The sequence below is a fragment of the Patagioenas fasciata genome, chromosome 6 (assembly GCF_037038585.1).
Source record: "Patagioenas fasciata isolate bPatFas1 chromosome 6, bPatFas1.hap1, whole genome shotgun sequence".
Classification (NCBI taxonomy): domain Eukaryota; kingdom Metazoa; phylum Chordata; class Aves; order Columbiformes; family Columbidae; genus Patagioenas; species Patagioenas fasciata.
The window spans coordinates 21,306,468-21,332,684 of NC_092525.1; the positions used below are offsets into that span (position 1 = coordinate 21,306,468).

General features: G+C 55.2%; 3 protein-coding genes and 1 non-coding gene across 6 annotated transcripts; all 4 read right to left on the reverse strand.

The window, feature by feature from the left end:
• Window positions 1-419: 419 nt before the first annotated feature.
• PCSK9 (proprotein convertase subtilisin/kexin type 9) lies at window positions 420-6,121 on the reverse strand. Its single transcript, XM_065842580.2, has 12 exons — window positions 5,756-6,121; window positions 5,473-5,661; window positions 5,220-5,340; window positions 4,882-5,015; window positions 4,134-4,275; window positions 3,834-4,030; window positions 3,517-3,700; window positions 3,042-3,212; window positions 2,775-2,923; window positions 2,497-2,662; window positions 1,734-1,915; window positions 420-1,447 (listed from the first exon to the last, which is right to left on the reverse strand). The coding sequence occupies exons 1-12, from the start codon at window positions 6,104-6,106 to the stop codon at window positions 1,280-1,282; spliced, it is 2,154 nt and encodes a 717-aa protein (XP_065698652.1). The 5' UTR covers window positions 6,107-6,121; the 3' UTR covers window positions 420-1,279.
• A 1,512-nt stretch (window positions 6,122-7,633) lies between these two features.
• On the reverse strand, window positions 7,634-7,704 carry TRNAG-CCC (transfer RNA glycine (anticodon CCC)). Its single transcript has one exon. It is a non-coding gene; the product is annotated as a tRNA-Gly (tRNA).
• A 1,470-nt stretch (window positions 7,705-9,174) lies between these two features.
• On the reverse strand, window positions 9,175-13,278 carry BSND (barttin CLCNK type accessory subunit beta). The gene is made up of 4 exons (XM_065841661.2): window positions 12,934-13,278; window positions 11,785-11,864; window positions 10,683-10,916; window positions 9,175-9,956 (listed from the first exon to the last, which is right to left on the reverse strand). Exons 1-4 carry the CDS (start codon window positions 13,108-13,110, stop codon window positions 9,671-9,673), a joined length of 777 nt encoding a protein of 258 aa, XP_065697733.2. The 5' UTR covers window positions 13,111-13,278; the 3' UTR covers window positions 9,175-9,670.
• A 1,207-nt stretch (window positions 13,279-14,485) lies between these two features.
• Window positions 14,486-20,059, reverse strand: TMEM61 (transmembrane protein 61). 3 transcript variants are annotated; one of them, XM_065842432.2, is made up of 3 exons: window positions 20,002-20,059; window positions 17,298-17,708; window positions 14,486-14,996 (listed from the first exon to the last, which is right to left on the reverse strand). In XM_065842432.2, the coding sequence occupies exons 2-3, from the start codon at window positions 17,648-17,650 to the stop codon at window positions 14,726-14,728; spliced, it is 624 nt and encodes a 207-aa protein (XP_065698504.1). In that variant the 5' UTR covers window positions 17,651-17,708; window positions 20,002-20,059; the 3' UTR covers window positions 14,486-14,725. The 3 variants fall into 3 exon arrangements, with proteins under 3 accessions (XP_065698504.1, XP_065698503.1, XP_071666311.1); XM_065842431.2 differs by having other exon boundaries at window positions 14,486-15,011; XM_071810210.1 differs by having other exon boundaries at window positions 14,486-15,011; window positions 17,298-17,663; window positions 20,002-20,053.
• Between the last annotated feature and the right edge of the window lie 6,158 nt (window positions 20,060-26,217).

The window sequence follows — 26,217 nt, forward strand, 5'->3', positions numbered from 1 at the left end:
ATGAGTGTCTACACCTTATTTTCTCTCTGATGCTTCAGTGTTTATGGAGTGAAGCCCAGTGTTACTGGCAACAGCAGCAAAAAACACAAGGGCATGTTCCCTGAGCTGGATTATGGTTTGTTTCCATAACTGGAAGCTCTTGACTTACACCACTGTTTTAAAAACAAATAACTTCTGTTATGTGTGTGTGGGACAACAGGATTCAGCCCCTGGTCCCTGCACCTGTCCCAGAGCTCAGGTGCCCTCAGGATGCTGGTGGTGGTCCAGGGACACCTTGAAGCAGAATGAGCGACTGTGCTGACCCGCTAACGAAGGAGAGCTCGTTTAGGGGAGCAGCAGCCCTGCCAGGCGGGTGCCAGCTCCCCCTTCCGCACTGGTTCCCCCAGGGATGTACGTGAAGCCAGACAAAGGATCATATCTGCTGAGCACTGGTTATGATTTTTTTATTTTAAAAAGACATTTATAAAATGTTTATTTATAAAATTTCAAATAAATATTTAAGGTATAAATGTAAAAACCAAGATACTATGAAAGCTTTTTCTTCTTTTTTTTTTTCTGTTGTCTTGGGAAGCCCTGTTAAAGAAATGTATACCACCAGCAGATCATTAGCTTTCATTTCACGACAACAAAAAAATACTAACAAAGCAGTAGCTGACTCTGTAGCAATGCAGATTAAAATCTAATTAAACAAGCAGACTGTTTAAACTAGAGCCCTTACACTTGACTAAAAAATAATCTCCTAAGTACATGAGTAAGCAGGTATAAAACTGGCCCAAAATGGCAGGTGCTAAGCAGCATTAGCTGACATGTAACAAGCAACTACCAGAAAAGAAAGGAGCAACCCTCACCGCAATTGGCTTTGTTGCATTTTTTTTCAAGGTAGTGGTTTTGTCGTGTGCTGAGTGACAAGAAAAACAGAGAGCCTTGAGATGGTTCATACAGTCAGGGTGTCTATAGAAAGGCCCGGTGTGTGGTGGGGAAAGGATGCTGGGACGGCTCCAGTAGAGAAAGGATGCTGGGATGGTTCCAAAGATGGGGCAGGACTTTGGGAAGGTCTTGCAGAGCCACCTTGGGGCTTAGCCCCATGGCATGCAAGAGGGTGAGGAGCTTGTACCAACCAAGGCAGCAGCCCAAGTGTGGAGCGTTTCGGAGTGTGGGCCATGCTAGGAGCGCCAGCTCAGCCCCGGGAAGGCACCGAGCTGGTGACACAGCCATCCAGCCAGGCTCCCCTCCCTACCACGCTGGGCCAGGGCGGCTGTGGCTCCAGCTCAGCCCGTCCCTAGGGCCGGCTCCGGCAGCAAATGGCAATGGCCATGGCCACGCTGCTGCCCGGGACACCGGCTGCCATGCAGGTGTTGTCCATGGCGTAGGCTCCCATGGTGCCGGGGCTCTGGGAGTGGGTGTTACAGCCCGTCAGTGTCCAGCCGTCATTACAGGCCACTGTCACCTAATGGGGGAGAAGAGGTCACACTCCATGGGTCAGCAAAGGCTCTGCCTGTCCCCAATGGTCGCCAGGGCTCAGGGTGATGTGGCTGGTGTTGCACTGAGCTGCTGGACCCCAGCTGTGGGGAATGTCCCAATACAGGTAGGTGACTGGGGACATCACCAAAGACTGGGGTTGGAGCTACAGTCACAACAAGATGCCAAAGCCAACCTGACCCCAAATGAAGGTGGCAGAGGGATGAGCAGCGGCGAGGAGAGCACCATGGCAGAGGATTGTGCACCGTCCCTACCTTCTCCGCAGCGCCCGGGGACGTGTGCTCCTTCACCTGGCACTCAAGATTGGCAGCAGGGCAGCATAAGGCGTGTGCCGTCACCTCTGTCCTGACAGCACAGTGGCTGGGCCCACTCCCTGGCCCTGGGACGGGTCTGCCACTGTCACCCAGCACTGTGGTGGGGGAGTGGAAACTGCACCCTGCAAGGAGAGATGGGCTGTCGGCGTGGGGCAGCCATGGCAGCATCCCAGGGCAGACACAGGCACAACGGGATGTCCGCACTGAGCCCCGAGCCCTCCCTGCCTCTGCACATGCATCAGACGTCCCACTTCAGTACTTAAAAGGGCCCTATGAGATGGGGACAGACTTTTTAGCAGAGCCTGTCATGATAGGACAAGGGGTGATGGTTTTAAACTAAAGGAAGGCAGATTCAGGCTGGACATGAGGAAGAAATTTTTTACACTGAGGGTGGTGAGAGCCTGGCCCAGGTTGCCCAGAGAGGTGGTGGATGCCCCATCCCTGGAGACATCCCAGGCCAGGCTGGACAGGGCTCTGAGCAACCTGAGCTGGTGAAGATGTCCCTGCTCATGGCAGGGGTGGCACTGGATGAGCTGTGAAGGTCCCTTCCAAACCAGACTGTTCTATGGTTCTATGATTCCCTGCTAGCTCAGCACTCAAACCCACCCTTTTACCCCCACCTCCCAGAGCTTTTCTGGTAGAAACACCCTTGGCCATCGAGATGCTGGCTCAAGGCTCTGTAACCCGCCACGTCAGGCGTTACCAGTCAGCACATGGTCCCGCGAGGAGCAGCCGACCCCCTCAACTGCCACAGAGTTGGTGCTGATCCGGCACTGAGCCCTGGGCCACGTGCAGCACCTGGCGATGGCATAGACACCCTGGCCCCGGAAAGCATTGTGGGCCACGCACTGCTTCTGCCCATCCTTGTCCTGCAGCCGGGGCAGCACAGCGTCACTGGGGGTGCTCAGGGCATGGGAACACCCCTGCAAGGCCAGCGGCCACCCCAGGGGCAGCTCTTCTGGATCTGCACACCCTGCTCACCTCCATGTGCTCCCCCAGCGACCGCCCACTGTGGGAGAAGCTGGAGCAACTGAGCATCTCCTCGGCGCTGGCACAGCGAGCCACGGCCGTGGCGTGCCGGGTGAGCCCTGAGCGCGCCGACCACACTGAACGGCAGTACAGCTGCTCATCTGCAATGGGACAGATGACGTCAGCAGTACGGTGGGCACTGTGCTTTCACCCAGGCACTTCTCTCACCGACACGGGCAGAGCTCTGCTGAGCACGCAGCAGACAGCCGAGGTCTTTACCTGCACCCAGCTGGGCGGGCAGCCTGGCCACACTGTTGGGTGTCTGGAGCTGCTGCTCCTCAGGGAACCATGCCATGTCCATAACATTCTTGGCGGCGAAGTGCAGGAGACGCTGCCGGAGCTTGGCGAGGCTCAGCTGGGGCTCGGCGCTGAGCAGCATGGCGGCGATGCCTGCCGAGAACCCAGAGGGGCTGCGGTGAGACCTGGGGGCTGCACAGCCACCTACACATAACCCCCCCAAGTAACACAACTCCAGAGAGACGTGAGAGGAATCGTTGCATCCCATCATACACACACACGGGATGCAGAAGCTCTGCGCGGTCCGCAGCACCCAAACGTGCCAAAACCATGGCACCATGGCACTCAAAAATGTCCCCAGCACAGGCAGCACTGATATCCTGTGCCTGCAGGGACAGATGCCCAGCACCAGCAGGCAGAGGGACAGCCCTGCCTGCCACCCCGCAGCCCAGCTCACCTGCCACATGCGCGGCCGCCTGTGACGTCCCACTCTGTGCCGTGAAGCACGTGCTGCAGTCGCTGGAGGCACCGATGATGTCGTCCCCCGGGGCGAAGAGGTCCACACAGCGGCCAAAGTTGGTGCCCAGAGTACCGATGGAAGCAGGCTGGTCCTCACTGTTGGTGGCACCGACTGTGATGACCTGCCAGGGCAGTGACCACAGGCGGGATGAGATGCACAGCCCCAAGCCCACTTGGCACCAGAACAGATGAGCCTGGAGAGGTAGGAGCATGTCCCCATATGTCCCCAAGCTTTGGGGACCCCCCAGCCTGTACCTCCGATTCAGACGCTGGCGAGTAGAGGCAGGCATCATCCTTGTAGTTACCAGCAGCCGCAACCATCACCACCCCCATTCGCGCCATCCGCCGACAGCCGGCGTTCAGCACACGGCTGTAGGCACCGGCGAAGGGCAGCAGCACCACCAGTGGTCTGTAAGGCTGAGCCTCCAGCGTCGCCTTGATAAACTCCAGGCCTGGGGGGGATGAGACAAGGGACAGGACACTCTCACAGGAGGGGGACGAGGCAGGGGTCTCCAGGAGGGAGTGCGCTGCTCCCCAGGGCACGGGGTGACTCACCGATGAGGGTCCCACTGATGGTGCCTTTGCCCTGGCAGTTCAGCACGCGGAGGCTGTGGATGTTGGCACCCGTGGCCACACCAGCATCGCGCCCACTCAGCACCCCGGCCACGTGGGTCCCATGGCTGTCACACTCGCTGGCCTGGCACAGGTACTGTGGTTTTATACCTGGGCTCACTGCATCCAAGTAGGCTTGCAGCATCCTCCCTATCCCACCCTACCCCTTGTGCTTGGCACCAGCTAAATCCTGGTGCAGAATAAATCCTTAAAAGTGTTTCAGGGTGGGGAGAAAAGAAAAAAAAATAATCCTGTGCAGAAGGAGAAAAGTTGGCAGAAAGGATGGGGGATGCAGCCGGCCTTCCTTGGGGCTGTGCTCGCACCAGGCTCCCCTGTGCACGCAGCAATGCAGGCAGCACTAGCACACACTGCAAGGTGCAGGAAGCTTTCCCAGCCCCAGGTGTGCAGTGGACCTCAATTCCTTCTTGCAACAACACCTCGAGATGCACCCATGCCCCCCCACAGCCTACTTTCCTGGGAAAGGAGCCCTGCTCAGCTCAGCCACAACCCCAAATAGACCACATTGAGGGTCCCAGCATCCTCTAGCTCCCACTGCTCCGTGTCCTGCCCAGCATTTTCCATGAGCCAAGTGACTCTCTTGTCCTGAGAAGCCCCACAAGCCTGACCAGAGTTTTGCAGGTGCAGGGAGATGCTCTCACCAGGCTACAGCATGCGGCACCCCAAGGCTCACCTGCCTGTGGAAGCGGGTGCTGTCCTCCTCGGGGACATTCTCAAAATAGGTCACAAGCACCTTGCCCTCGATCTCCCGATGGGTGCTCTGCACGCTGGTGTCCAGCAGGTAAATCTCCACCAACTCACCTTCATCTACCACAGACGCAGCAAGGTGGGGAAAAGCGACCACAGCCACAGTTAGCCCAGGCACCTGGGATGCTCCCAAAATGTAGCTCCAGAGCCACAGCACCACGGGGCAGGGGGATATCCCCCATCTCCTTGAGATGAGGAGAGGGGACAGGGTCATTGACCCTTCCTCAAGCCCCTGTGGTTCTTCCCCCACACCCTGGTGCTTACTGGGCGGGCTGTAGGCACCCAAGGGCTGCAGCGGCATGATCCTGCCCAGGTTCCAAGGGATGCTCTGGGCAAAGATGTAGGCATCCTCCTCGATGTACTCCACCTGCGGCAGCTTCAGCGCCTACAGGGAGGAGACACAGCATGGTGGCAAAGCTCCTGTTCCCCCCAAGCTTGGGGAGAAACCAGTGCACATCCCTCCTGCTACCATTTGCTGTGATCCACCACCCCGGGACCCGTCCCCTGCCCCACGAACCATGTCCAGGATGTCCCTGCTCATCTTCACCAGGAAGGCAGGCAGCAGGTGGAAGACATGCAGCAGCTCGCTCAGGTACCCCTGCCGAGCCGCCCGGGCCTGCAGCCGCCGTGCCGTCCCTCGCACCTCGGTCTCACCGCTGCCCGCGCGCAGCACCACCACATAGCGCCCAGGCAGTCGCCATGAGACCTGTGGGGACACGAGCACCAGGTCTGGGGGACACATACACGCGTGGCTGTCCTGGTCGCCCCCCCACCCCTCCAACCCGCCCCACACTCCTCACCTTGGTGGCGCGGTGGAAGGCGGCGGGTCCCGACGGGGTGGCCCCGACGGCGGCTGCCTCCTCCTCGGCCGCCCGCAGCGCCAGCACCAGCTCCTCCGCCAGCTCCGTCGCCGCCCCCGCCACCACCAACGCCAGCACCAGCGCCAGCACCCGCGGGGCCATGGCGGCCCCGAGCCCCGACGGGCAACGCGGAGCTGCCAGCAGCCGTCGACTCCCCTCAGCACAGCGCAGCCCCGGCCGCGGAGGACCCGCCGCGCACCCGCGGAGAAGCCGAAGAGCCGGAGCGGACCTGCGGTTGAGGCTCTGCCCGGCGCGGCGGGGCGGGGATGGCGCCACCGCCGACGGCCCCATCGGCCCAGCCGGGCGGCTTAACCATTAACGGGGAGGGGAGCGGGGGGCGCGGGGGAGCGCACGGCGTGGGGGCGCGGAGCGAGCGGGGACGCCGGGAGCGCTGCCCGCAGCAGCCGCTGCTCACCAGCCAGCTGGGAATTCCCCCCAGAGTGCCCGTGCATCCGTGGGAGCTCCGGCAAGCAAAACGCAGACGCTCAAGGACTATTTTCAGAAAGGGATGAAAGCTTTTATGTGCCTCTTACTGGCTTACTTCAGAGATAAATTTCCATGAAAGCCTCTAATCCTGTTTAGGCATTTTTTACAGAGTCGTCACACATCGCAAGTATTATTTTTTCTGGGATACAGTTGGTGCTTTCGCTGCTGCTTTCCATCGCTGCCCCTCCACAGCACCGGGCTCCCTGCTGCCCCAATATCCCCAGTGACCTTCCCTGCCCCCTGCTACTGGAGGAAATAGCAATTTTTTAATTGTTATTTTTATTTTTTTTACTGGCTATTTATAGGCTCCTCATAGCTTCTATGTTTTATATGGATGTACATGTTTTATATGGATGTGTAAGTTTTATGGAGATGTATATGTTCTGTTTTTAATAAGACCTTGACTGGGTGCCTGCACCCTGGTTTGGGTAAGTGGGGGGACACCAGACCCCACTTCCCGCCTGCTCTCTGCCACGGTGAGATGACATTGCCAGGGTCTGATGTCCAGCAGGCTCCTGAGGGGGATAAGTCTCTCTCCTGTTTTTTGGCTCAGTTTAATCAGGTGCCGCTAACTCCTGCAACACACAGCTGATGCTTCAGGACACCTTCAAGACAGGTGAATCACTGGGGGACCCCATTTTGAGGGGGAAGGTCTCCCTCTCCCTACAGACTCAATTGCTTCCATTTTCCTGGGGGACAAGCTGTGTCCGAGGGAACAACCAGGGGAGCCCACAGAGAAGGGGGTGGCAAAGGTGAAGCCCCACGTGCACCCACATGTGCTGAGCAACACAGGGAGGTCTTGGCCTGAATACCCAACCCCAACACCTGCACAAGGAATGTGAGAGACACCCAGATCCAGAGCTCTCTGGAAGGAGTGCATATCTGCAGAAAGATTATTTTTTGCATTAAAAAAATATCCAGAAATAGCCAAAAACTTGCATCTTGTAGAGAAGAGACCTGATTCCCATCCAGTCACACAGGGGAGCTTCCAGCAGCAATTCCTGCTGCTGCTGAGGGCAGTGGCACCCCCCGACTGTGTCTGTGTACAGGGAGGGGGTCCTATTTAGTGGAGGCGTAAGAAGAGATCAGAAAAGGCAACAGAGAAGACCCCAACAAGGGGGAGAGGGCACGTAAATCCCCTGCTGGCCTCCAACCCCGGGGGAGTCGTGGAGCCCTGGGGCTGTGCTGGCAGAAGACAGGGTGACGCTGGGCCGGGGACCCTCCCGCACACCCCCTATGGCAGAGGCAAAATGGAAGAAGACGTCTTTTTTGCCCCCTATTTTTGGAGCAGCTGAGTGCAAACCGACCGCTTATTGCAGAAGGGCTTATTTGTGCACCAGCCGGGAATCGAACCCGGGTCGCAAGAATGGGAATCTTGCATGATACCACTACACCACTGGTGCGCTGCTATACCCACCCGCCGCGACCCATTCTCGTGCGGGCAGCGCGGGCAGCGTGCACCTGCTCTTCCCCTCCTGTGGAGGGGACAGTCCCGTTCGCGGGTGACCGCGACCGGCGTGTCCCGCGGACACGAGGCTCCCGCGGGAGCCGAGCGGGCGGCCGGGGCCCGGGGCTCTGCGGGGTTTAATGCGATGCAGGAATGTCCCGTTTCTCGCAATGTTTAACCGCGTTTCGGCGCGGGGGGAGCTGAACCCTCTGGTTGCAGCAGCCTCTGCGCAAGGACACATCGCTGAGGGGTGTGGGGATTCGAATCCAGCTGCACAATGGCATCCTGGAGGGAGAGAAGGCTTCAGCTCCCCCATCTCACCCCTCTGCCCTGCCCAAAGAAAATACTTTGGAAAATTAGTTTCTTTTGCCAAAAGTGGTAGTGAGTCCCAGGACGTGAGATGGGCAAAAGCTTCCAGGTCTCTACAGGGTTCTTTGTTCCCCACCTGCCTGAGGGCATCATTGGCCATAAACACCCCAAGTGCACAGCGTGCTGTCCTTGTCCCCGTGCTGCGGTTACACGAAGGTGAGCAAGGGCTGCAGTAACACCAGGACGGGTGTCACTGAGGCACAGAGCCCCCAGGTAGAGCCATTTCTTGCACCACCCTGGACTGCACAGGCAAAGCGCTCACTAGGTGCGAGGAACATCATTTCCAAGGCTCCCATGCTCCATCCCCCTCAGGTGCTGGAGGACAGACAGCTTTCCCTCCACTTTTGGGCTTGTCAGACTGCATAAATTTTCTGAAGAGCCTCTCTGCCAGTAGATATGTGCTCCCAAGCCTCCTTGGGCCATGCCAGGCACATGCAGCACTCAGTCTAGCTTTCCGAAAACAAGGTGAGGGACTCTCAGCATCCCCATACTGTTGGATCTGCTGATGCTTTGAGTCCAATTCAGCTTCCCCAGGGAGGCTCAGCCATGCAGAGCCTACAGCCTTGAGCAGCCGAAGGGCAGGCAGAGGTCACAGCTCCTGCCAGCGCTACCATCTCTGCGTGTTGCAAACAGGCTGCTCGAAAGCCAGTGTGTTGCCCCTGTTGTGACAAACCAGCCTTAGCTCCATCCCTGTGACTTGAAACAAACACTTCTTATCCAGAGGGAGTTTGGTGACAGCAGTTGCTGGCATGCAAAGCCACCTACAGTGCCACAGCTGATGACACCAACCCAGCTGAGAGAAGGTTGCCCAAAGCCACAACCTTGAGTGGCCTGAAAGCTGCAACATGCTCATTGTCCTCAGTGCCAGCTGGGCTTTCTCACCCCATGCCAAGCCTGGCAAGCCCTCAGGAAGCCACAGCCATTCCCCTGTACCCATCAGTGCTGGAAGCTGCCCCTCGTGCAGGAGATGGGGTCTGCACAATCTCTCCCTGCTATCACCCCCCTCCCGACCTGGAGAGCCTTTCCAGGGCAAAAACATCAAGGCTGGCTCCTGCAAGAGTTTCAGGATCTAATTTTAATTCCAGAGGAGCTTTGATAAGTGAGAAAAAGGCCTTGGAGACATACTTTCCTCATAAAGCCTACCTGGGGTGAATACATCTTTACCTACCTAAACACTGATCCTGTTTCAAGCAGCAAAGCTAATCTCTCCCCTTCCTAAGCACATTATTTAGCCCAGATCCTGCCCAGCCTGGCATTCACGCTCATCTGCACCCACACAAAGGGGTCAGTGAGAGGGTCCTTGTCCCCTCTGCTGCAGAAATTTGGGAGATGATGATGCTCCTCTTGGGTTTTGCAGGACAGCAGCCTCTGGTGCAGGTGGGGGAGGGAGTGCAAGGGGCACAGGATGGGACGGGGGAAGGGCAGGAACCTGGGTGCTCCTTCACACTGCAGGGACTTTTGGGGAGCAGCCCCAGCCTCTCCCTTCCAGGCTGTGATGTTTGTGTCCCCTCCACGAGATGGGTCCTTGTCAAGTGGTTCTTCTCTCCAGGAAATCAGTTTTCAGGCTCAAAAAGGCAGTCACTGTCCTCAGGGAGAGTGTCCGGCCCCTCTCGGAGACCATAATACAGGTCATCCTCCTCCCTGGTGCCTTTGCAGGGGGAGCTGGGGTTCTCTCCCCTGGCTGGAGAGCTGGTTGTGGTGCAGCCGGAGCGGGTGGTGTATGGTGGGGGACGACCTTGTGGCACGGGGCTGCTGGGCACGGAGCCCTCCAGCGATGGCGTGTCCATGTCCTCCAGGAGTGATGCCAGTGGTGCGGCCCCCGTGGCCGGCCTGGGGGCGCTGCGGGAACAGGGAGGGCTGAGAGGCAGCAGGCAGAGCTCAGCGTCACTCAGCCAGTGTCCCAGAGTCACCAGTCCCCTTGTTGGATGGCTTGGCCACCCCAGGAGGGCCCTGCCTCAACCCTCACTGCCTGCCTCTGTGGTTACAACCTGCCTGCTGGTCCCTCTCCTGCTCATGGGACAAAGTAGCTGCTGCCCTCGTACGCTGTGCCCACGTCCCGGGGAGAAAGCAAAGCGCCTCGTCCCAACTGGAGCTGTATTTTGGCAGGGGAGGTGTGTGGGTGCTTGTACCTCGAGGCTGCACCAGAGGCTCCCATCACCTGCAAAGTGCTTTTGGGATTTCCTGGACCAATGTGTGGTCATCACATGTGGCATTTGGCTTGAGGGACATGTACTGAGCATCTCATTTCTATCCAAGTCTGACCAGGAACTTGGGATTGATTCTGGTGAGGGACATTGTTTGTATTTGTAAAATGAAATAGAAGCAAAATCCAAATCGCAACCAAAGGTGATTCAGATTTCCTCCTGATTTCACCCTGCTAAATATTTTGGTCCTGAGAGACCCTGTGGGCTGAGACACTTGTCCAGGCTCCAGGTCTGGGGGTCAGTGCTGTGGGAGCAGCAAAGACCCCTCTGCCTCCTCTCCCTCCCCCTTGCTTGGGGTCTGATGCCCCCAATTTCACCCGACATTCCCCAGTGCCACCCCAACCCTGCAAATCTCACGTACCAGCTGCCTGCCACCGTTTCCAGCAGAGGAGCCGTCTCTGGAGGGGGATCCCCAGCTCCCCCCTGCTCCCAATGAACCTCTGCTCTGGCCTGCACCATGGGCTGGGAGCAGCTGCGGGGTCTGGGCTGGGCTGTGGGGGCCGAGCCCACCGCCTGCTTCTGGATCTGCTCATAGGATGGCAGGCTCTTCTCATAGGTGCTGGCGGCCTCTTGGCTGGGGCAGGCTACAATCAAGCTGTGGGTGAAGGAGGAACAGGATGCTGAGCAGGACCCGGACCTGTGCAGAGCCAGGACATGCTTGGGGACACACAGATTCCATCAGGTGCTTTAGAGGCCACTGAGGCCACACCACTACCCTCGCCAGCAACAGGGCCAGTGGATTCTTGAATCATAGAATCATTTTGGTTGGAAGAGACCCTCGAGATCACAGAGTCCAACCATAACGTAACATTGTCACTAAACCATGTCACTAAGAGGCATATCTACACATCTTTTAAACTCCTCCAGGGATGGTGATTCCACCACTGCCCTGGGCAGCCTGTTCCAATGCCTGACAACCCTTTCTGGAAAGAATTTTTTCCTAATATCCAATCTAAACCTCCCCTGGTGCAACTTGAGGCCATTTCCTCTCATCCTGTCACTTGTTACTTGGAAGCAGAACCTAACACCCTCCATGCTACAACCTCCTTTCAGGTAGTTGCAGACAGCAATAAGGTCTCCCCTCAGCCTCCTTTTCTCCAGGCTGAACCCCCCAGTTCCCTCAGCTGCTCCTCATCAGACTTGTGCTCCAGACCCCTCACCTTCATTGCCCTTCTGTCCTTGCAGGGGGATTCCTGCAGGGATGCAGTTGGATGCTCTGCACCCTCCAGCTTCGCTCCAGCCCTGGGGGGCTCAGCCAGCCCTTGTCCAACCCCCGTCCCCGCCTCTCCCCTTGGGCCCTGCTTGTCATTTTTTGCTGCAATATGTGTAGTTGTCCCTGGTGCCAGTGTGCTCAGACACTGCCCTTGTCCCCGGGGACAGGCAGATAACCATGTGTACAGATAAAACACCTGCCAAAAGGCAACTGGCAGCTCACGGCACCGGGATCGGGAGCTGGGACCTACTGGGTGTCCTTCTCTGGCAGCATGAAGGGTTTGTGGTCCAGGAACCGCTCAGCTTCGAGGTCCACGGGGACAAACGTTATCTGTGGGGAAAAGAAACGCAGAGCCCAGGGGGATTCACTGGGCATCATGGGAACCCTCACCTGTTAGCAGTAAAAAGTCCAGGGTGTCCCTGCAGTTGAGTGTTTGGACTTTTCCTAGCAGATTTGAATGTCTTGCTTGGAAAGGGGTTTTATGGGGAAAATCAATAAGAGTTTGAATGAACCCAGCACTGCTTCACTCTCAGCACCTGAGAGTGAGGGTTCATGTGTGTCCATGAGCCATGGGGAGGTCCCAGGGCTCATGGTGCAAGTCAGTGGCCAGTGACAACCCCAAGGGTGCCCTGTCCTTGAGCCCTGAGCACAGTGACAAAGCCACACCTCCCTCTCACTAGGCTGAGCTCAGCTTTGTGGGGAGCTGGGATCAACTTCACCCCAGTCCCAGGGGTCCCAGCTAGTCCCGGGGTCCCATGCACCACCCCACATTTTGGGGTGCAGCCAAGCTGTCAATGGACCGCCCTGCAGCACCAAGATCAGCCTCACAGCCGACCTCTCCTTGGAAAAAAGCTCTTTCTGCCAGCTCCGTGTCCCAGGGCAGGGACGCGTGGCCACCCTGCCGTGCCGGCAGTGCCTTCTGCCAAGGAGACCGGCAGGTCAGGGCTGTGCTCAGGGGCACCGGGCCTCTCCAAAATCTCCAAGGTCACAACAGCCCCTTCTTCTGAAGTCCTGGGAGCCCGCTGAGCGCCCGACCCCCACAGGTCCTAGGAAGGGGCTAGTTTGGGAGGGGATTTGCATGGGAGAGAAGAACACAAGCTGATTTTCTTGAGCTTATTCCCCTCTGCTTGCTTGAGAACAAAGCCCCAGTCTCAGGGAGGGGTGCAGCGGGGCGAGGGAGTGGGGTCGCATCCTGCAGACATCACTGGGGAGGTGTAGCAGAGCACGAGCCTCACAAACCAACACATCCCCCTCTGGATCGCCCCAGCCGGCTTTCCCATGGGATCTCCTGCTACCCCACCCCACAGATGAGGAAACTGAAGCACAGCCCATGGCTACATGTTCACAGTAGCTGAAGCCCCCCAAAATCAGCCCCCCGAGGTGGTGGGACAGACCCTACCTTGGGGTAACACTGGCACATGCTCCAGGTGATGCCAACGGCCACGAGCAGGACACCCAGGGTGCAGAAGGTGATGTAGATCTGGGGCTTTTCCACACTCATGATGAACATCCCCGTCATCACCAGGAAGAAACCCAGCATGATGAACCCATAGCGAAAGGTCTTCTCCTCGGGCATGGGTGCCAAGTTGTAGAGGCAAGGGAGGAGAAAAGATGCTGGGGAAGCCCGTGAAGCCTGTTTCCGTGCGGCTGCTGCCTGCTGAGCACACCCTAGGGTACAGCAAGGAGTGGTTTCTGTCTCGGGAGGCTGCCAGGGGCTGAGGATCAGCTGCAAGTTGAGCCTGGTCCTGCCCAGGGCTGAGCTAGCCAGTTTTTAACGGGTTTGTAATGAATGCAAACACCCACCCGCTGTTCACACTCCAGTGAAGCCGCCTGGCACGTGTCCGCATAACCTTCCCTGCAGGCACCGGCGGTCGGACCCCATGTCTGGGATGAGGAGGAAGAGGAGGACACAGTGGCAGAGACAGGAACACAGGGAGACAGGGGCACGGGGAGTGGCTGGTCCCGACAGGGCTGTCCGAGTCCTGGCTGGGGGCTGGAGCTGGACTCAACCATAAATCAGAGCTGCAGAGCCCCAAATGAGGGGGATGTCAGGGTGCAGCATGTTTGCAAGGGCTGCACGGCTGCAGCAGGGGAGGAGTGAGCACTCCAGAGTCTTTTTGGAGGCTGGTGGGTTGGGAATAGCTACCACCTCGCTCCACCTGGGTGCTGGGGACTCATCAGTGGGGCTGCAACTGGGCTGCGAAGGAGGGCTGAAGCTGGGGAAGGATGGAGCAAGGTTGGTCCACCCGGGGGGAGCAAGGACAGAGCCTCCATGTGCCCTGTGTTTGGTAAGATGGAGCCGGGTTGTCAAAAGGTGTCCCCTTCCCACCACGCGTCTGATAGCCAGACAGCAGCGGCTTTAATTAGCCTTCATTCTGTTCCCTTGCTTGCCTTCCCACACGGGAGCACAGATACCTGACTTACGAAAAATTATTTATTATATTACAAACAATATGTTACATTTGGCTGTGGCTCTGCAGCCATTCTTCAGCCCCACAGGTCTGCAGCCCCTTATTTCAATGGGATGGAGCAACCAGCAGCAGCCCCTGATGCTGTCAGCCTTTCCCCTGGGCAAGGCTGCAAACCTTGGTAGTGGTCAGGGAGGGGGCTGTGCCACTCAGGGTGTCTTTTTATAGGATGCTGCCTGAAAAGCCAAGTGCACTTGGGTGCCCTGAGCACACGCGTGAGCCGCTGGGCATCTCTAAACCAAACAAAGTGAGGCGTGGGATGTCGGTATGCGGGGAAAGCAAGGTGGAAGGGATGGAGATGTGACTGGAAGGGGCATTGAAGAGGAAGAGGAGCAAACAGGCTGGCACAGGGCTATTTTTTCTCTGGCCCAGTTCCTCGTTCTTTTCTGCTATTTTTGTTATTGAGCTCTTGCTTTGAGTGGGCAGCCCTCTGGCCTGATCTGAGCTTCCCAGGGTGGGTCAGAGCAGGGAATGCAAAGCATCTGTAAGAAGCAGCAGTTTTATTAAAAATATGAAGGCTTTCAAACATGCCAGTTACCCCCGACGCTCCGAACACATCGACCACAGGACCCACAATCCCGACAGCCCCGGAGTGATCGCTGGGAAAGAGAGACGGACCCCCTCCTCCTTTCCCCTCTCACCCCCAGCAAAGGAGGGGGCTCAGTTTAAAGCTGAGGGACCAGACAGCCACCCGCAGAGTCCCAGCCCCATGCCAGCACCAGCTCAGACACCCCGGATGCTGATGTTTTCATAGCTGGGGGGAGGCGTTGCCTGCGGCTCCCCAGGGTGCTGGGTCTCCAGCCAGGACGGGCTGGGGCGAAACAAGGCGCTGTCGGAGGAGCTGCGCCGGTGGCTGCCCTGCCAGCTCTCATCCTCCTCCAGGTAGTGGTACAGGGGCGGCGTGAGCTCCTCCTTCCTCCCTGGGGGCTGGACATATGTTGGGACACCTTGGGCAGGTCTGCAGGTCAGGGCTTCTTCATAGGTGGGGATGGCACTGGAGTCCCAGGTGCTGCAAGGGAAGAAGAAGAAACCCAGCAGCACACCCTGTCAGCTGGAGCATCCCAGCACCTAACAACTGGAGCATCCCCGTGCCCTGTCAACCAGAGCATCCCATCACGCATCAACCCCATCAGCTGGAGCATCCCAGAGCACGGTGGACACATGAGTGCTGGCAACGGCACATGGGCAGGTTTTGCATGCCCAGAGTCAGGGGAAGACCATGTCATCTGCTTCCCAGTACCAGGAGGGTGGGAAGCCATGTAGGAGGATGGGCACCATCCATCAGACCTTGCGACAGGCAACATTGTCCAGTTCCCACTGACTTCATTATCCCCTCACCCAAGAAGAGGATGGGCAGCCTGGCAAGAACCTCTGGTGTTTAGAGCTATAACACAACTGCAGGTGTGGCTGATGGCAAAGCAGCAGAGGTGCTGGCTCTTGAGACCTCTGCCCCTTCATTCTGCACCATGCTGCTGCCCACAGGCAGGAGAGCATCTTCACCCTCATCACCTGCCAAGTCCCAGAGTCACCCCTGAAGCCCTGCAGCTGCTGGCCAGCTGTGTGAGAGGTTTTGCACAAACAGGCGAGAGCCAGGTGTCCTGGTTCAATGCGGTCACACCCCACCCTCATGCCTGATGGAGCCCTTCGCACACCAGCCAAGCCTCGTGCCACCTCCAGCAGTGCTTTGTTGAGCAAACATCATTTGTGTACAGGGAAAACCTCTGCTCAACCTTTGCACAGCGCATGGCCCTGCTGGGCACCCTACAAAATGGTGCAGCACCAAATACAGAGAGGCTTTGAAAGCAATACCCCCTCCACTTGCTTTTGTAGCTGAAAACCCAGCACAGCATGCTCAGGGAGGCTGTGGGTGTTGGAGGGGCACAGCTGGTCCCAAGGGAACACTGTGATGCTCTGCAGGGATGTCTCCTTCACAAACCCAGCAGCATTCAGTCCCTGACCTATCGCCAAGACCATCTGCGCCCTCGTTTTTGCTGAACAGCTTTGGCTTGCAAAGGGATGCTGCCCTGGAATTACGGAGAGGGGGATTTCTCCCAGCACAGGATGCTTTGCTGTGTGAACACCAGCACATTTGGGGCTGGAGGAGCTGCTGCAGCACCAGCAATGCCAGGGTGATGCCTTCCCATCCAGGAGGATGCTCGAGGAGGGGACATTTCCTGCAGGGGACACAGCAAAGCTCTCCGCAGGAGGAGGAAATCCCCCAGACTACCCAGACCAGCCCACAATCTCATCCCCAGATATTCAAATGGGCACTGAAACCCCTGGAGAACCAGGAACGTGCCTCCCGCACTAACTGAATTTTTATGGTTTTATGTTCTTAAGAGTTTCTTTTAGTGCTGCTTTTCCCCAGAGCCTGATTTATGCTGGAGCTAAGGTCTTTGCTGTGACCCCATAAAACAGCACTGGGAAGGGCCGGCTGGCTTGGCTTCCACAGCAGTCTCTTGAAAAAAAAGCCCTTTTGATAAAAAAATTTTTAAATCAAGAAGTGGAAATAGTCTCAGGCCACACAGGAAGAATATGAAGACCCAACAAGTAGCAGTAGTGTCTGGGGACTCAAGAGGTTTTCCCACACCTCAAAACAGGCTTTGTAAAGAGACCCTTCCACGTGCACTCCCCTCTCAATGCCAATCTGAGGATTATTTTCCTTCTTTTTTTCTTTTAAGTCCCTTTTAACATAGATGTTGCTTCCATTAAAGATGCCACAAACCCCATCGTCCTTACAGAGCGCTGCAGGCCTGTGGCACCTGGAAGGCTTTCAACAGCTGGAGGTCTGGATGACCTCCCCTGCCCCCAAACCCAGGCACTCTGCCAGAAAACCAGTGCGGTCTTTTGCTTGGTGGCTCTGCTAAGGACATGTCTGCCTTGACCAGTGATGGCCCCGCAAGGCAAAGAGAGCTGGCTGCGGCTGAGAAAGCCATGGGAGCAGACAGTGAGCACCCTTGACTTATAGAATCATAGAACAGTTTGGGTTGAAAGGGACCTTCAAAGCTCACCTGGTCCAAACCCCCTGCCATGAGCAGGGACATCTCCACCCAGATCAGGTTGCTCAGAGCCCCGTTCAGCCTGGACTGGGATGTCTCCAGGGATGGGGCATCCACCACCTCTCTGGGCAGCCTGGGACAGGGTTTCAGCACTCTCTGTGTAAAAAATTTCTTCCTCATGTCCAGCCTGAATCTGCCCTCCTTTAATTTAAAACCATCACCTCTTGTCCTGTCACAACAGGCCCTGCTAGAAGACTTCTTCCCACCCAAGCGTCGTGAAGCAACAAGGCACCCACCTGCAGTTCCACTTCTCTGGAGGCTCTGCGGTGAAGTACTGCAGGTCCCCAGGGAAATGGTACTGGTAGCGGCGGGACACCACCCTTGCATTGGCTTTCACAGACCAGAGGAGCCCAAAGAGGAGGAGGATGCCGCCGATGCCACAGCAGAAGAAGCTGGCTGAGCGGAGCAAGGTGCTGGAGGAGGAGCTGGGAACCACCTCGGCTTCCCGGGGCGGCAGGAGGGGAGTCCCACCACCGGCAGGGCTGCCCACCTCTCCGTCACTCCACCAGGCAAAGCACAGTGTCCCTGTCACCAGCAGCACGGCCCCGGTGATGGTCACACCATAGCGGAAAGAGGCAGCTGCCATCATTTGGGACGAGGTTCTACGAGGGAAGAAGAGTGAGGCAAGGCATGAGAGAGCCCACGTCCTGCAAGAGAAGAAAGGGACTGGGTTTGAATGGGGCTAGGTCATGGAAGACCTGCCAGAGGAGAAAACTACTGAAATGTGACCTCTCTGGGGGTTGCACTCTCTTTAGCTACTTATTATTGACAATCAGAGAGGGCATTTCCACCTCTGCCTTCATCACTTTGCCTGTTCATCAGTAAATTAAGATAATCTGATGGGTTTCGTCTCCATTCCTCAAGCAGGGCTTGCTTCCTACAGCAGGGAATAAAACTGCACCCTGAGATTGAGGAACACTGAGCTGGAGCTTAACAGGGAGCAGTAGTCCAGCACAGACTCAGTGTGACCAAGGGCAGGTGGAATTACATTATTTCAAGACATTATTTATCAGATGGGCCCACTAAATGGAAAGCCAAATTACTTTGTAGTGAAAGAAACACCATCTGATCTAATCTATGTTTAATGAAGGAATCCGATGAGAAGTGGGATTTAGGAAACCGGCAGGATGGCTGCAGGACTGGGAGCCCCAATAACACAGTCCGGCATCAGTGTCCTCCAACTTGTCACCGAACTTGAGCAGGATACCGCAGACAAGCTGGGTTTACATTGCCTTGCAGCAATAGATGCTCAGGAGATTGCACGGACCCTACTGACCCATGAATCCAACTCCTTTTGACAGCATCACATTTTGCTGGAAATTTTTTCAGCCAGTATCATTTGGGGAAAAAGAAAAAAACAAACAAACAAACAAAAACCCTACAGTGAAATTTTCATTCCACCTGCATGGAATTACAGGTCGTTCCATGCTGAAAGCCTTAGTTGAAACAGCACCAAGTGTTGAAATGTTGAAATGTTCATCTCCTGCAGTCAATGCTCTTCTCGTTTTGGGGCCAGCCTGGTGAGGTTTGGGAGACGTCACGATTCCTCTGGTGAAGTTTGGGAGATGCTGCAATTCCCTTGTCTGAGCACAGGGAGTTTTGCAGCCCCCAGCTCTGTGCACACCTGGGAGTGGTGGCAGTGAGGGGGAGGCAGATGTGGAGGGAAGGCAGAGCCTCTGGGAGGTGACAGATTGACAGCTTGAGAGAATAAAATCTTCTCTCTTGATAAAACGCTAAAAGCTCCTCCAGCCTACCCGGCACGTGCTCCCACTGCGCGTGTGTGTGGGTGGCTCCTCTGCACTGGGTGACATTACCATTGCACCATCCCCTTATCAAACCCCATCTCGGGCTGGCCCGGCTCTCCTGGGCCTCCTTGAAAGACCCATGATGTTTTTCTCAGTGGATCAGCCACTGAAAGAAGAGGATGAAGGAGCAGGGGTGAGGCTGGGGCAGGACCCGAGTCGTTGCTCCCTGAGCCTGCCCCTGGCTCCACTCCTGGGCACTCAGCATCCTGTACATCAGCTCGCCTGCTGAACTTCCTCCGAAGACACCCCTTGCCAACTCCCAAACTCCCATCTCCACCCACCAAGCCACCCTCACATTTTGTTTTGCCCTGTCTCCTCCTTTGTCCTGCTCCAAAATAATCTTTCTAGGGAAAAAGGTTTGCATGTTGCATGGACAAACAGATATGGATGTTAATAGTTTACATAGTTCCAGTAAGATGCTGAGAATAGCATCCCCCATATAAAGTTATGCAGATGGTGATTCATAGGGTCTACTAAGCATTACTCAGAAAAACACTCTTTTCCAGCAACACAAGAAACGAAAAGAGTTTTGAATCTCTCCCACTGCCATCAAGCAGAATTCCACCTCCACACCACGTCCCTCCACGACGCTTACAGCTTGTCCTTCCACATCGCACGGGCTGGAGACCTCTAACCACATGCAAACACACCAAGAGGAACACTGGGAACAGACGCATCAAAGCGTGAGCATGTCATTAGGAAGATTCTTTCCTGCCTTTATCTGAATTTGCTAGTATTATTAGTATTATTAGTTAGCGGGTTGGTACCCATCCAAACCATACTGATGATGATGCTTTGGAAAGAGCATCCCAGAAGCTGTGCTGTCCCCAACCTCCCAAAGGCGGGTTCAGAGGGAGCAGAGCCCTCGGAGAGTGCAGCACATGTACACCCCAGCCCAAATACCCCCACAGAGGCCAGCAGCTGCTTCGGCCACCCTGAGAGCAGCGATGCCCGAACCCGACGTCCTCTCTAAAGAAGCAACTGTCACCCGGTGCCACCCCTGTGGGACCCGTCCACGCCTTAGCCGGTGCCCCCGCGGCCTCTCGCCTCCGGCAAAGTGACCAGCCGGGGACAGAGGGGTCCGCGGTCCCTTCACCCTCCCGTCCCGGACGCGCCGCCTTACTCACGTACTCACCAGCCGCCGCCACCCCGCTCCGGCCGAGCGGCGGCTCCCGCGGAGCCCGGCCCGCGGGGCGGGCGGGGCCGGGGCCGGGCGGGGCCGGGGGCGGGAGGCAGCGGCGGGGCGGGCGCCCATCGCTCCCCTCCTGGCCCGTCGGGGCGGCGGCCAGGGGCGCTTCTCGGAGCGCTGCTCCGGGCCCGGCCCGCCCCGTCCCGTCCCGTCGGGGCGCAGGACTACCGTTCAACTCTGACCAGGACCCCCGGTCTTGGCGGAGGGGAAACATTAACATATATAAAAAAAAAAAAAAAAAAAAAGAGAGAGGAAAAGGAAGAGAGAGGAAAAGGAAAAGGAAAAGGAAAAGGGGAAAGAAAAAAAGAAAAAAGAAAAGAGGCCAAAAAAAAGGCACCAGAAAGTACCCCCACATGCACTCGGTTGCTGGTTTCTGCTCGTTTGAGAAGACAACTTGCTTGGGGGAATCTCCCAGTCCACAGGTGTTGGGGAGAGCAGGTCAAGAAGGCTGGAGGCACCCTGGGTGTGTTGGTTCTCACAGTGGAGGGAGAAATTGGCTGGGGTGGCACTGCCCGTGCTCCCACAGGACTGGGAGCACAGAGTGCCCCCGGGGCTCAGGGTTTGAGGAACGGACATATCAGGGACCTGGACACAGCTTCAGGCTGCAAAGCCCATGAGAGGCACCCTGTTGCTGGCACACCTCCACTCTGTGGACATCACTGCCCCAAGGGTGGGACACCAGTACCCCATGGATGGGACACCACTGTCCTTTGGGTGGGACATGCACACTGCAGCACGGGGGGATCTTTGCCACAAGCCTTGGTTCTCCTCACCTCTCTGTCAAATGCCAATAGTGCCCCTCTCCCTCATTCCAGCTGGACCTTTTCACCCAGCGGCACTCACGAGGGCACCTGTACACTGAATAAGCTGTGAGTGCTCTGAGCTGAGGCTCAGGCTGATCCACATGACTGGTGCCTATATTCCCGCACACTTCCTATCACCAAGGTGGGGGTATATGTTATGAACAGCTGTCATGCTGTGCTGTGCTGTTGCTGTGCACTCTCACAGATCTGTTGTGTTCCTCTTGAGCTACAGCTGAGCATCCCTGACAGACAAAGCCATTTCTATGGATACATCTGTGCTGTAGCTGAACCCTGGGCTGCTGCTCCTGCGCTGCTCGCAGCTCCTCACCTTGTTGCTCCAAAACCAGCTCGGGGTTTATCTGCAGAGGCTGCAGGGACTGATGCAAAGCCCTGTCGTGTAATTCGTATCTGCTTCACATATGCTTAGCAGCCGCTCAGCCCAGCTGAAAATGTGTAGGTGTGCAGCCCCTTTTACCTGCAGACACTGAGGAATTTTACAAATGGTAAACTGAGGTACAAAGAGGGCTGGTTCACAGGGGACTTGGTCCTGTGGCAGGTTGGGTCTCCAGCACAGAGGAACATGGGACAGGGGTCCCCAAAGCCAGCACCCCAGCATGGTCTCACCCCACGTGCTGGGATGCAGCGAGGTACTTGAACCCCAGTCTGCGATCCCTGACAACAAATCCCACATGTCCTCCACACACTCTGGTCCTCACTTCTTGGCAGGACAGTTTTGTTCGGGGAGTCCCAGGGGAGAACATACGAATTCCTCTATTGCAAATAAGCCGGTGCTGAGAACTCATGTTACCATCCGTGAGTGACACCGGCACCGTGAATCACCTGTTCCCCGTTAAAGGACAATGAGACACCTTCTTCTGCTCATTACCTGCTCAGATATTATATTTAAATGAAATTTCATTGTCAGCGGCTTCTGAAGCACTTCAAGACAGCATTTGCAGGCAGCTCTGTGTGCTGTTCCTAGCACAGGGCTGCATAGAGGAACGTGGCTCAGCACCAACGAGTTATTGTTCTGGTCCTTTAGTCCTCCAGCCCCAGGAACCTGCTGAGATCTTCTGTCCTCCCCAGAGAGTTGGCCCACAGGTAGACGCAAACACACAACAAATATCTTCCAACAATGTAGAGGCTGTAAGTGTTGAGTTTGCCCATCACAGCAGAGTGCCAGCACCTCTGGCTGCTTAGCAGCACCTTGGCCAAACCTCATTTTCCTTCTTTGAGAACTTTCCTGCTGGTGGACAAGGTGCTGCAAGCCATCAAAGGGCCCAGGCAAAGGGTTTCTCCAGAATAAAGACAAAATCTTTGCACAAAATATGTAAAACATCCTGTGCACAGTGAAACCGCAGTGGAGAAAACAAGAAGATATCAAAGATAGTTACAGCCCCTGCAAGAAGAGGAACAAAGGAGGAACAGAGAGGGAGAGATTGTTCCAGTAATTGCCTCCCCCAGGTAAGGATGCTATGCCTGATCAAGGCTGCTGGCACAGAAAAGTGCTGCCTTTTGATTAATTGTACACCACATTCTGCTGCCGCAGCATATCACATGTAAAATAGTGTATTTCACTGTAAAATCAGGCTAAATAAATTAGCTTTTTCTATACCTCCCTGTGCATGCATACACATGCATGCACTTTCTGCCCCTTTATGATACCAGAGCAACAAGTCAAGTAAATTTGGGTGCACCAGGGCAACAAGCCCAGAGAAGAGAAGCCCAGGCTCCGTGTCAGGATCAGGGGTGTCAACACCCTGGGCCAGGTCACAGGTCTCCATCGGCAATTTGGCCCCTGAGCCGCTCTCCCCGGCAAGCACCACTGGGCAGGGTGCTGCCACCCGTGACATGGTCACTGAAGAGCCACTGGTGAGGGCTCAGGGGACACGTCTCTGCAAGCATAAGGTGCCCACATGGTTCAGATCCATTCACAAGGGCTGGCAGAGCTCGTGTTCCCCTTAGCATGGGCTGCTGGGCACAGCAGAGTTGGGTGCATCCTGCAGCACCCAGCCATGAGGATGTGCAGATGGGAAGGAGTCCCTACACTCGGCACACATAAAGCAAGGGATAAACCTCCTGCTGTTTATCTGTGCCTTAATTTGCATATTCTTAAAACACCTAATTAGTTGCATTAGTTGATGTCCTGGTTCAGGCACTCCTACCTAATCCAGTCAGTGAATCTAGGCATTGAAAATGTTTGTCCTACATCTTCAAATGGTGCAGTTTTCACCAGTGTCCTCAGGCTTATTTTGGGCTCAACCTGCAGCTGGCCATTTCATGGTTCTGCTGTGCGGGCAGCTGGAGGTTTTGGGACTACTCATTCTTACTCTCCAGTAGGAAAAGCCCAGCATTTGGATGTGAGAGGTGATCATCCCCATGACCACAAAGTGATGTTTGTTTTTCTTGTCCAGGTTCACCAAGAAGTACTGTTTTTGTGGACAGCTATTTTTTTGCCCTGAGACTTTACTGACTGCACAGGCCCACTTTGTACATAAGATATTTTGTTATTTAGTTCCAATGCCTTTTACTGGATTTGAATTATAATAGAAGAGCCAGAGGTGTATAAACTACATTCAGCTCAGTCACTTCTTTCATACCACTTTTTGAAGTGGTTTCTGCACTAGCTATGTCCATCATCTAGCAGGCCTCCAGACCCAAAAACCTCTGAGTGTTTTAAAGTTTAAAGTGTGCTAACCTGATCATAACAGTGTCCTAATCAGCAGTTTGTAAAGCTGCACTATGCTGAGGATCATGGCTGTGATGGGAAGTCCTGGAAAGGGTGAAGTTCTAATGCCCTCATCCACAGAGAGTCTGATAGACCAGCAATGATCTCAAATTCCTTCTGCTCTTCATTCGGGACTTGTGTCAGCAGGAGCACCAGGCTGATGTGTCACCTCCTGCTGAGGCTGTTGTGTAGATGAATGGTGTGAAAATGCTGTGTGTTTCCTGCCAGGGAAATTTCTGTGTTGCAAATGGGGACAGTAAGAGCTTCCTAGGAGCTTTCCACCAAAATCTGCAAAGGATTTGAAGTTTGCTTTAAAAGGGTTGGGGGAAGGAAAGAGTTAAATCCAGATTCCTCTGCTCAGTCTTTAGTCAGGCAAAACTCCTCCTGAGCTCTGGAGATCTTTGCCTTAGGGAGGCCCCATGTGCTCTGCAGGTTTCAGGTCTGAGCTCTGTTTCTCCAGGAAGAGGCAGAACCGCTGTGCTAACAGGCACGGAATCCACCACCCGGCGTGTTTTACATGCTGCAGATGTTGTGGCTCTGCTAGAGCATGAGCTGCCATTTGGCTGGTGGCAAAGAAACATCGATTTTCAGCCTTGTAGGTTCCTCAGTCAAGCAGCGCAGCTCTCGCATCTGAGCTGGGAGCGAGCAGTGACCTGTGCTGGGCACTGAGGCATGGCAGCAGCTGGCTTGACTGCACACATCGAGGGTTCATGATGGAGCTCCTGTGTATCCTTGATTCCAAAGCCTAATGGTCAAAGAAGTAGCAAGCATGTATAATCAAAGACAAAACTGGCTAACTTTGTTTTCTAGCAAACACAGCCTTATACATGAGATGAACGCCAGCTACCCCAACACCCCCAAGACCCTGTGCAGTCTTCATGCCTCTGCTGTGCTGAGCTATTACAGTGCTCTCCAGGGAGGAGGTAATGGGTTTGTTTGTTTTGTTTTGTTTTGTTTTGTTTTGGTTTTTTTTATATCAGCACAGAAATGCAGAAGAGAAGCTTAAAAGCAGCATTAATTATGATTTTTAGAAACAGGATGGAGCAGCCATCTAGTTCTTCTGGTTGCCACCATGTGTGGAGCCACAAGGAAGCCACTGGTGTCCAACACATGACCGTCCCAGATGCTCCACAACTGGTTTTTACTCCTAGTGCCCCCTCCATCATCCCACTGCCTGGCTTGGCACCGGGCTGCCCACGAGCATTTGCCTACGTTGGTGTGCTGTGCTGGGAGAGGGCTGGGTGATATTGTGCTGCTTGCAAAACTTTTGTAGGGAATATGACAGCCTGAGGAGGTACACAAGGTACGGCTGAAAGGGGAGAGAGCAACTTTTATTAGTCAGAGGGATTTGTAGCTGAGAAGAAAAAAAAAAAAAAAAAAAATCAGGCATAAAAGCCCTTCTGCAGGTCAGAGTATTTTAGGGAAGCAACTGGTGTCTGAGGGCTGTAGGTGGAGCAGCATTTCCCACACCTGTGGTGTTTCTTGCCCCAGCTGATGAGGTAGGTGGTGTTCAGCTTGCTGCTCTTTTCTTCACGCTGTGTGGTCTCCGTTTCAAACCGCAAATGTCACTCTCTCTATTCCAGCGGCAGTGATGCTGCTCTGGCTGTACTGCTGTGCTCAAAAGCTCATCTGCTTTCTTCAAAGCTTGTCTGCAGTGTCATCTGCTGACCTAGTAAAAGCTGTTGTTCCTGCCTGTACACCCTGCCTTACTTTTAACCTGGAACATTTACATCTTCTTACCTGAGTTTCTAGGTAACTGAAGACAACTTGGAAGTCCTGCAAAAATGAGAGGAGGTGAGTTTGGGAAATAGAGGGCTGCAACTTCTGGGTAATGGCATTAAAAGTGTCAGAGCCAGGCTGGCTGCAGATCCTAATGGCAGTGCTGGGGTTCATCAGTGGCGAATTTGGCTCACTCTCATTAGCTCTGCGGTTTGAGGCTTTGTGAGACCCCATTGCCAACGTGTTCTCCTGATTTACTCCTGAAAGAAAGAGCAGTAGCAGCAGCTTTCTCCTATGGAGATGTAGGAGCAGGTTGCTCTTATCTCTTCCCTTGATGTGTTGGCAAAAAAGACCCTACACTGGCCTGGGAGACAGAGAAGGACATGAAGGTGAGTAACAGATGTTTATAAAGATGCATGTTAAGAAACAGATGGAAGACATTGCCCAAATTACTTACCTTCAGGCTGAAAAACAAAAGTATCTGTCTCCCATATCGAGACAACTTACCATCAGCATCTCTGTGGCAGGACCTCAGGAAGAGCACCCATAGCACCCCTGAGACAGAGACCTGCCATCCCCGATGGAGAACATATGCTTTCCTGCTCAACCTCCCTGTCCAGTCACCTGGGACCCAGAGAGTTAATCTTTCTCCCCAAAATATATCCTGTCCTTTCCTCAGCTAGGAGCTAGTCTGGCTAAGCATCTTCTTTCAAAAAAGTGTAGTTTCACTTCTCCAGAGGTGTAAATATTCCTCCGCAGGAAACTGTCAGCTCCTGTTGGTGGGTGACTCCTTGCCTTGCAGCCGGATAAAACTCTTCTCCCTCAGTGATTCACAGTGTCACTTGCAGCAAGAGGGAGAGCCCTGTAATCTGCATTAGCCTGGATGAGAACAGACACCTCTCTGCAGTGGAA

Excerpts from the sequence above, each read along its gene's own strand:
- BSND (XM_065841661.2), bottom strand. The coding sequence starts at position 13,110 with ATGCCCGAGGAGAAGACCTTTCGCTATGGGTTCATCATGCTGGGTTTC. Across the intron at positions 10,917-11,784 it reads CTGCCAGAGAAGGACACCCA|CTTGATTGTAGCCTGCCCCA; the intron begins GTAGGTCCCAGC and ends CTTCACCCACAG. Across the intron at positions 9,957-10,682 it reads GAAACGGTGGCAGGCAGCTG|CGCCCCCAGGCCGGCCACGG; the intron begins GTACGTGAGATT and ends CTGTTCCCGCAG.
- PCSK9 (XM_065842580.2), bottom strand. The coding sequence starts at position 6,106 with ATGGGGCCGTCGGCGGTGGCGCCATCCCCGCCCCGCCGCGCCGGGCAG. Across the intron at positions 3,701-3,833 it reads CGCCAGCGTCTGAATCGGAG|GTCATCACAGTCGGTGCCAC; the intron begins GTACAGGCTGGG and ends CTGCCCTGGCAG. Across the intron at positions 1,448-1,733 it reads CCCCGGGCGCTGCGGAGAAG|GTGACAGTGGCCTGTAATGA; the intron begins GTAGGGACGGTG and ends CTCCCCCATTAG.
- TMEM61 (XM_065842431.2), bottom strand. The coding sequence starts at position 17,650 with ATGATGGCAGCTGCCTCTTTCCGCTATGGTGTGACCATCACCGGGGCC. Across the intron at positions 15,012-17,297 it reads CCAGAGAAGTGGAACTGCAG|CACCTGGGACTCCAGTGCCA; the intron begins GTGGGTGCCTTG and ends CTTCCCTTGCAG.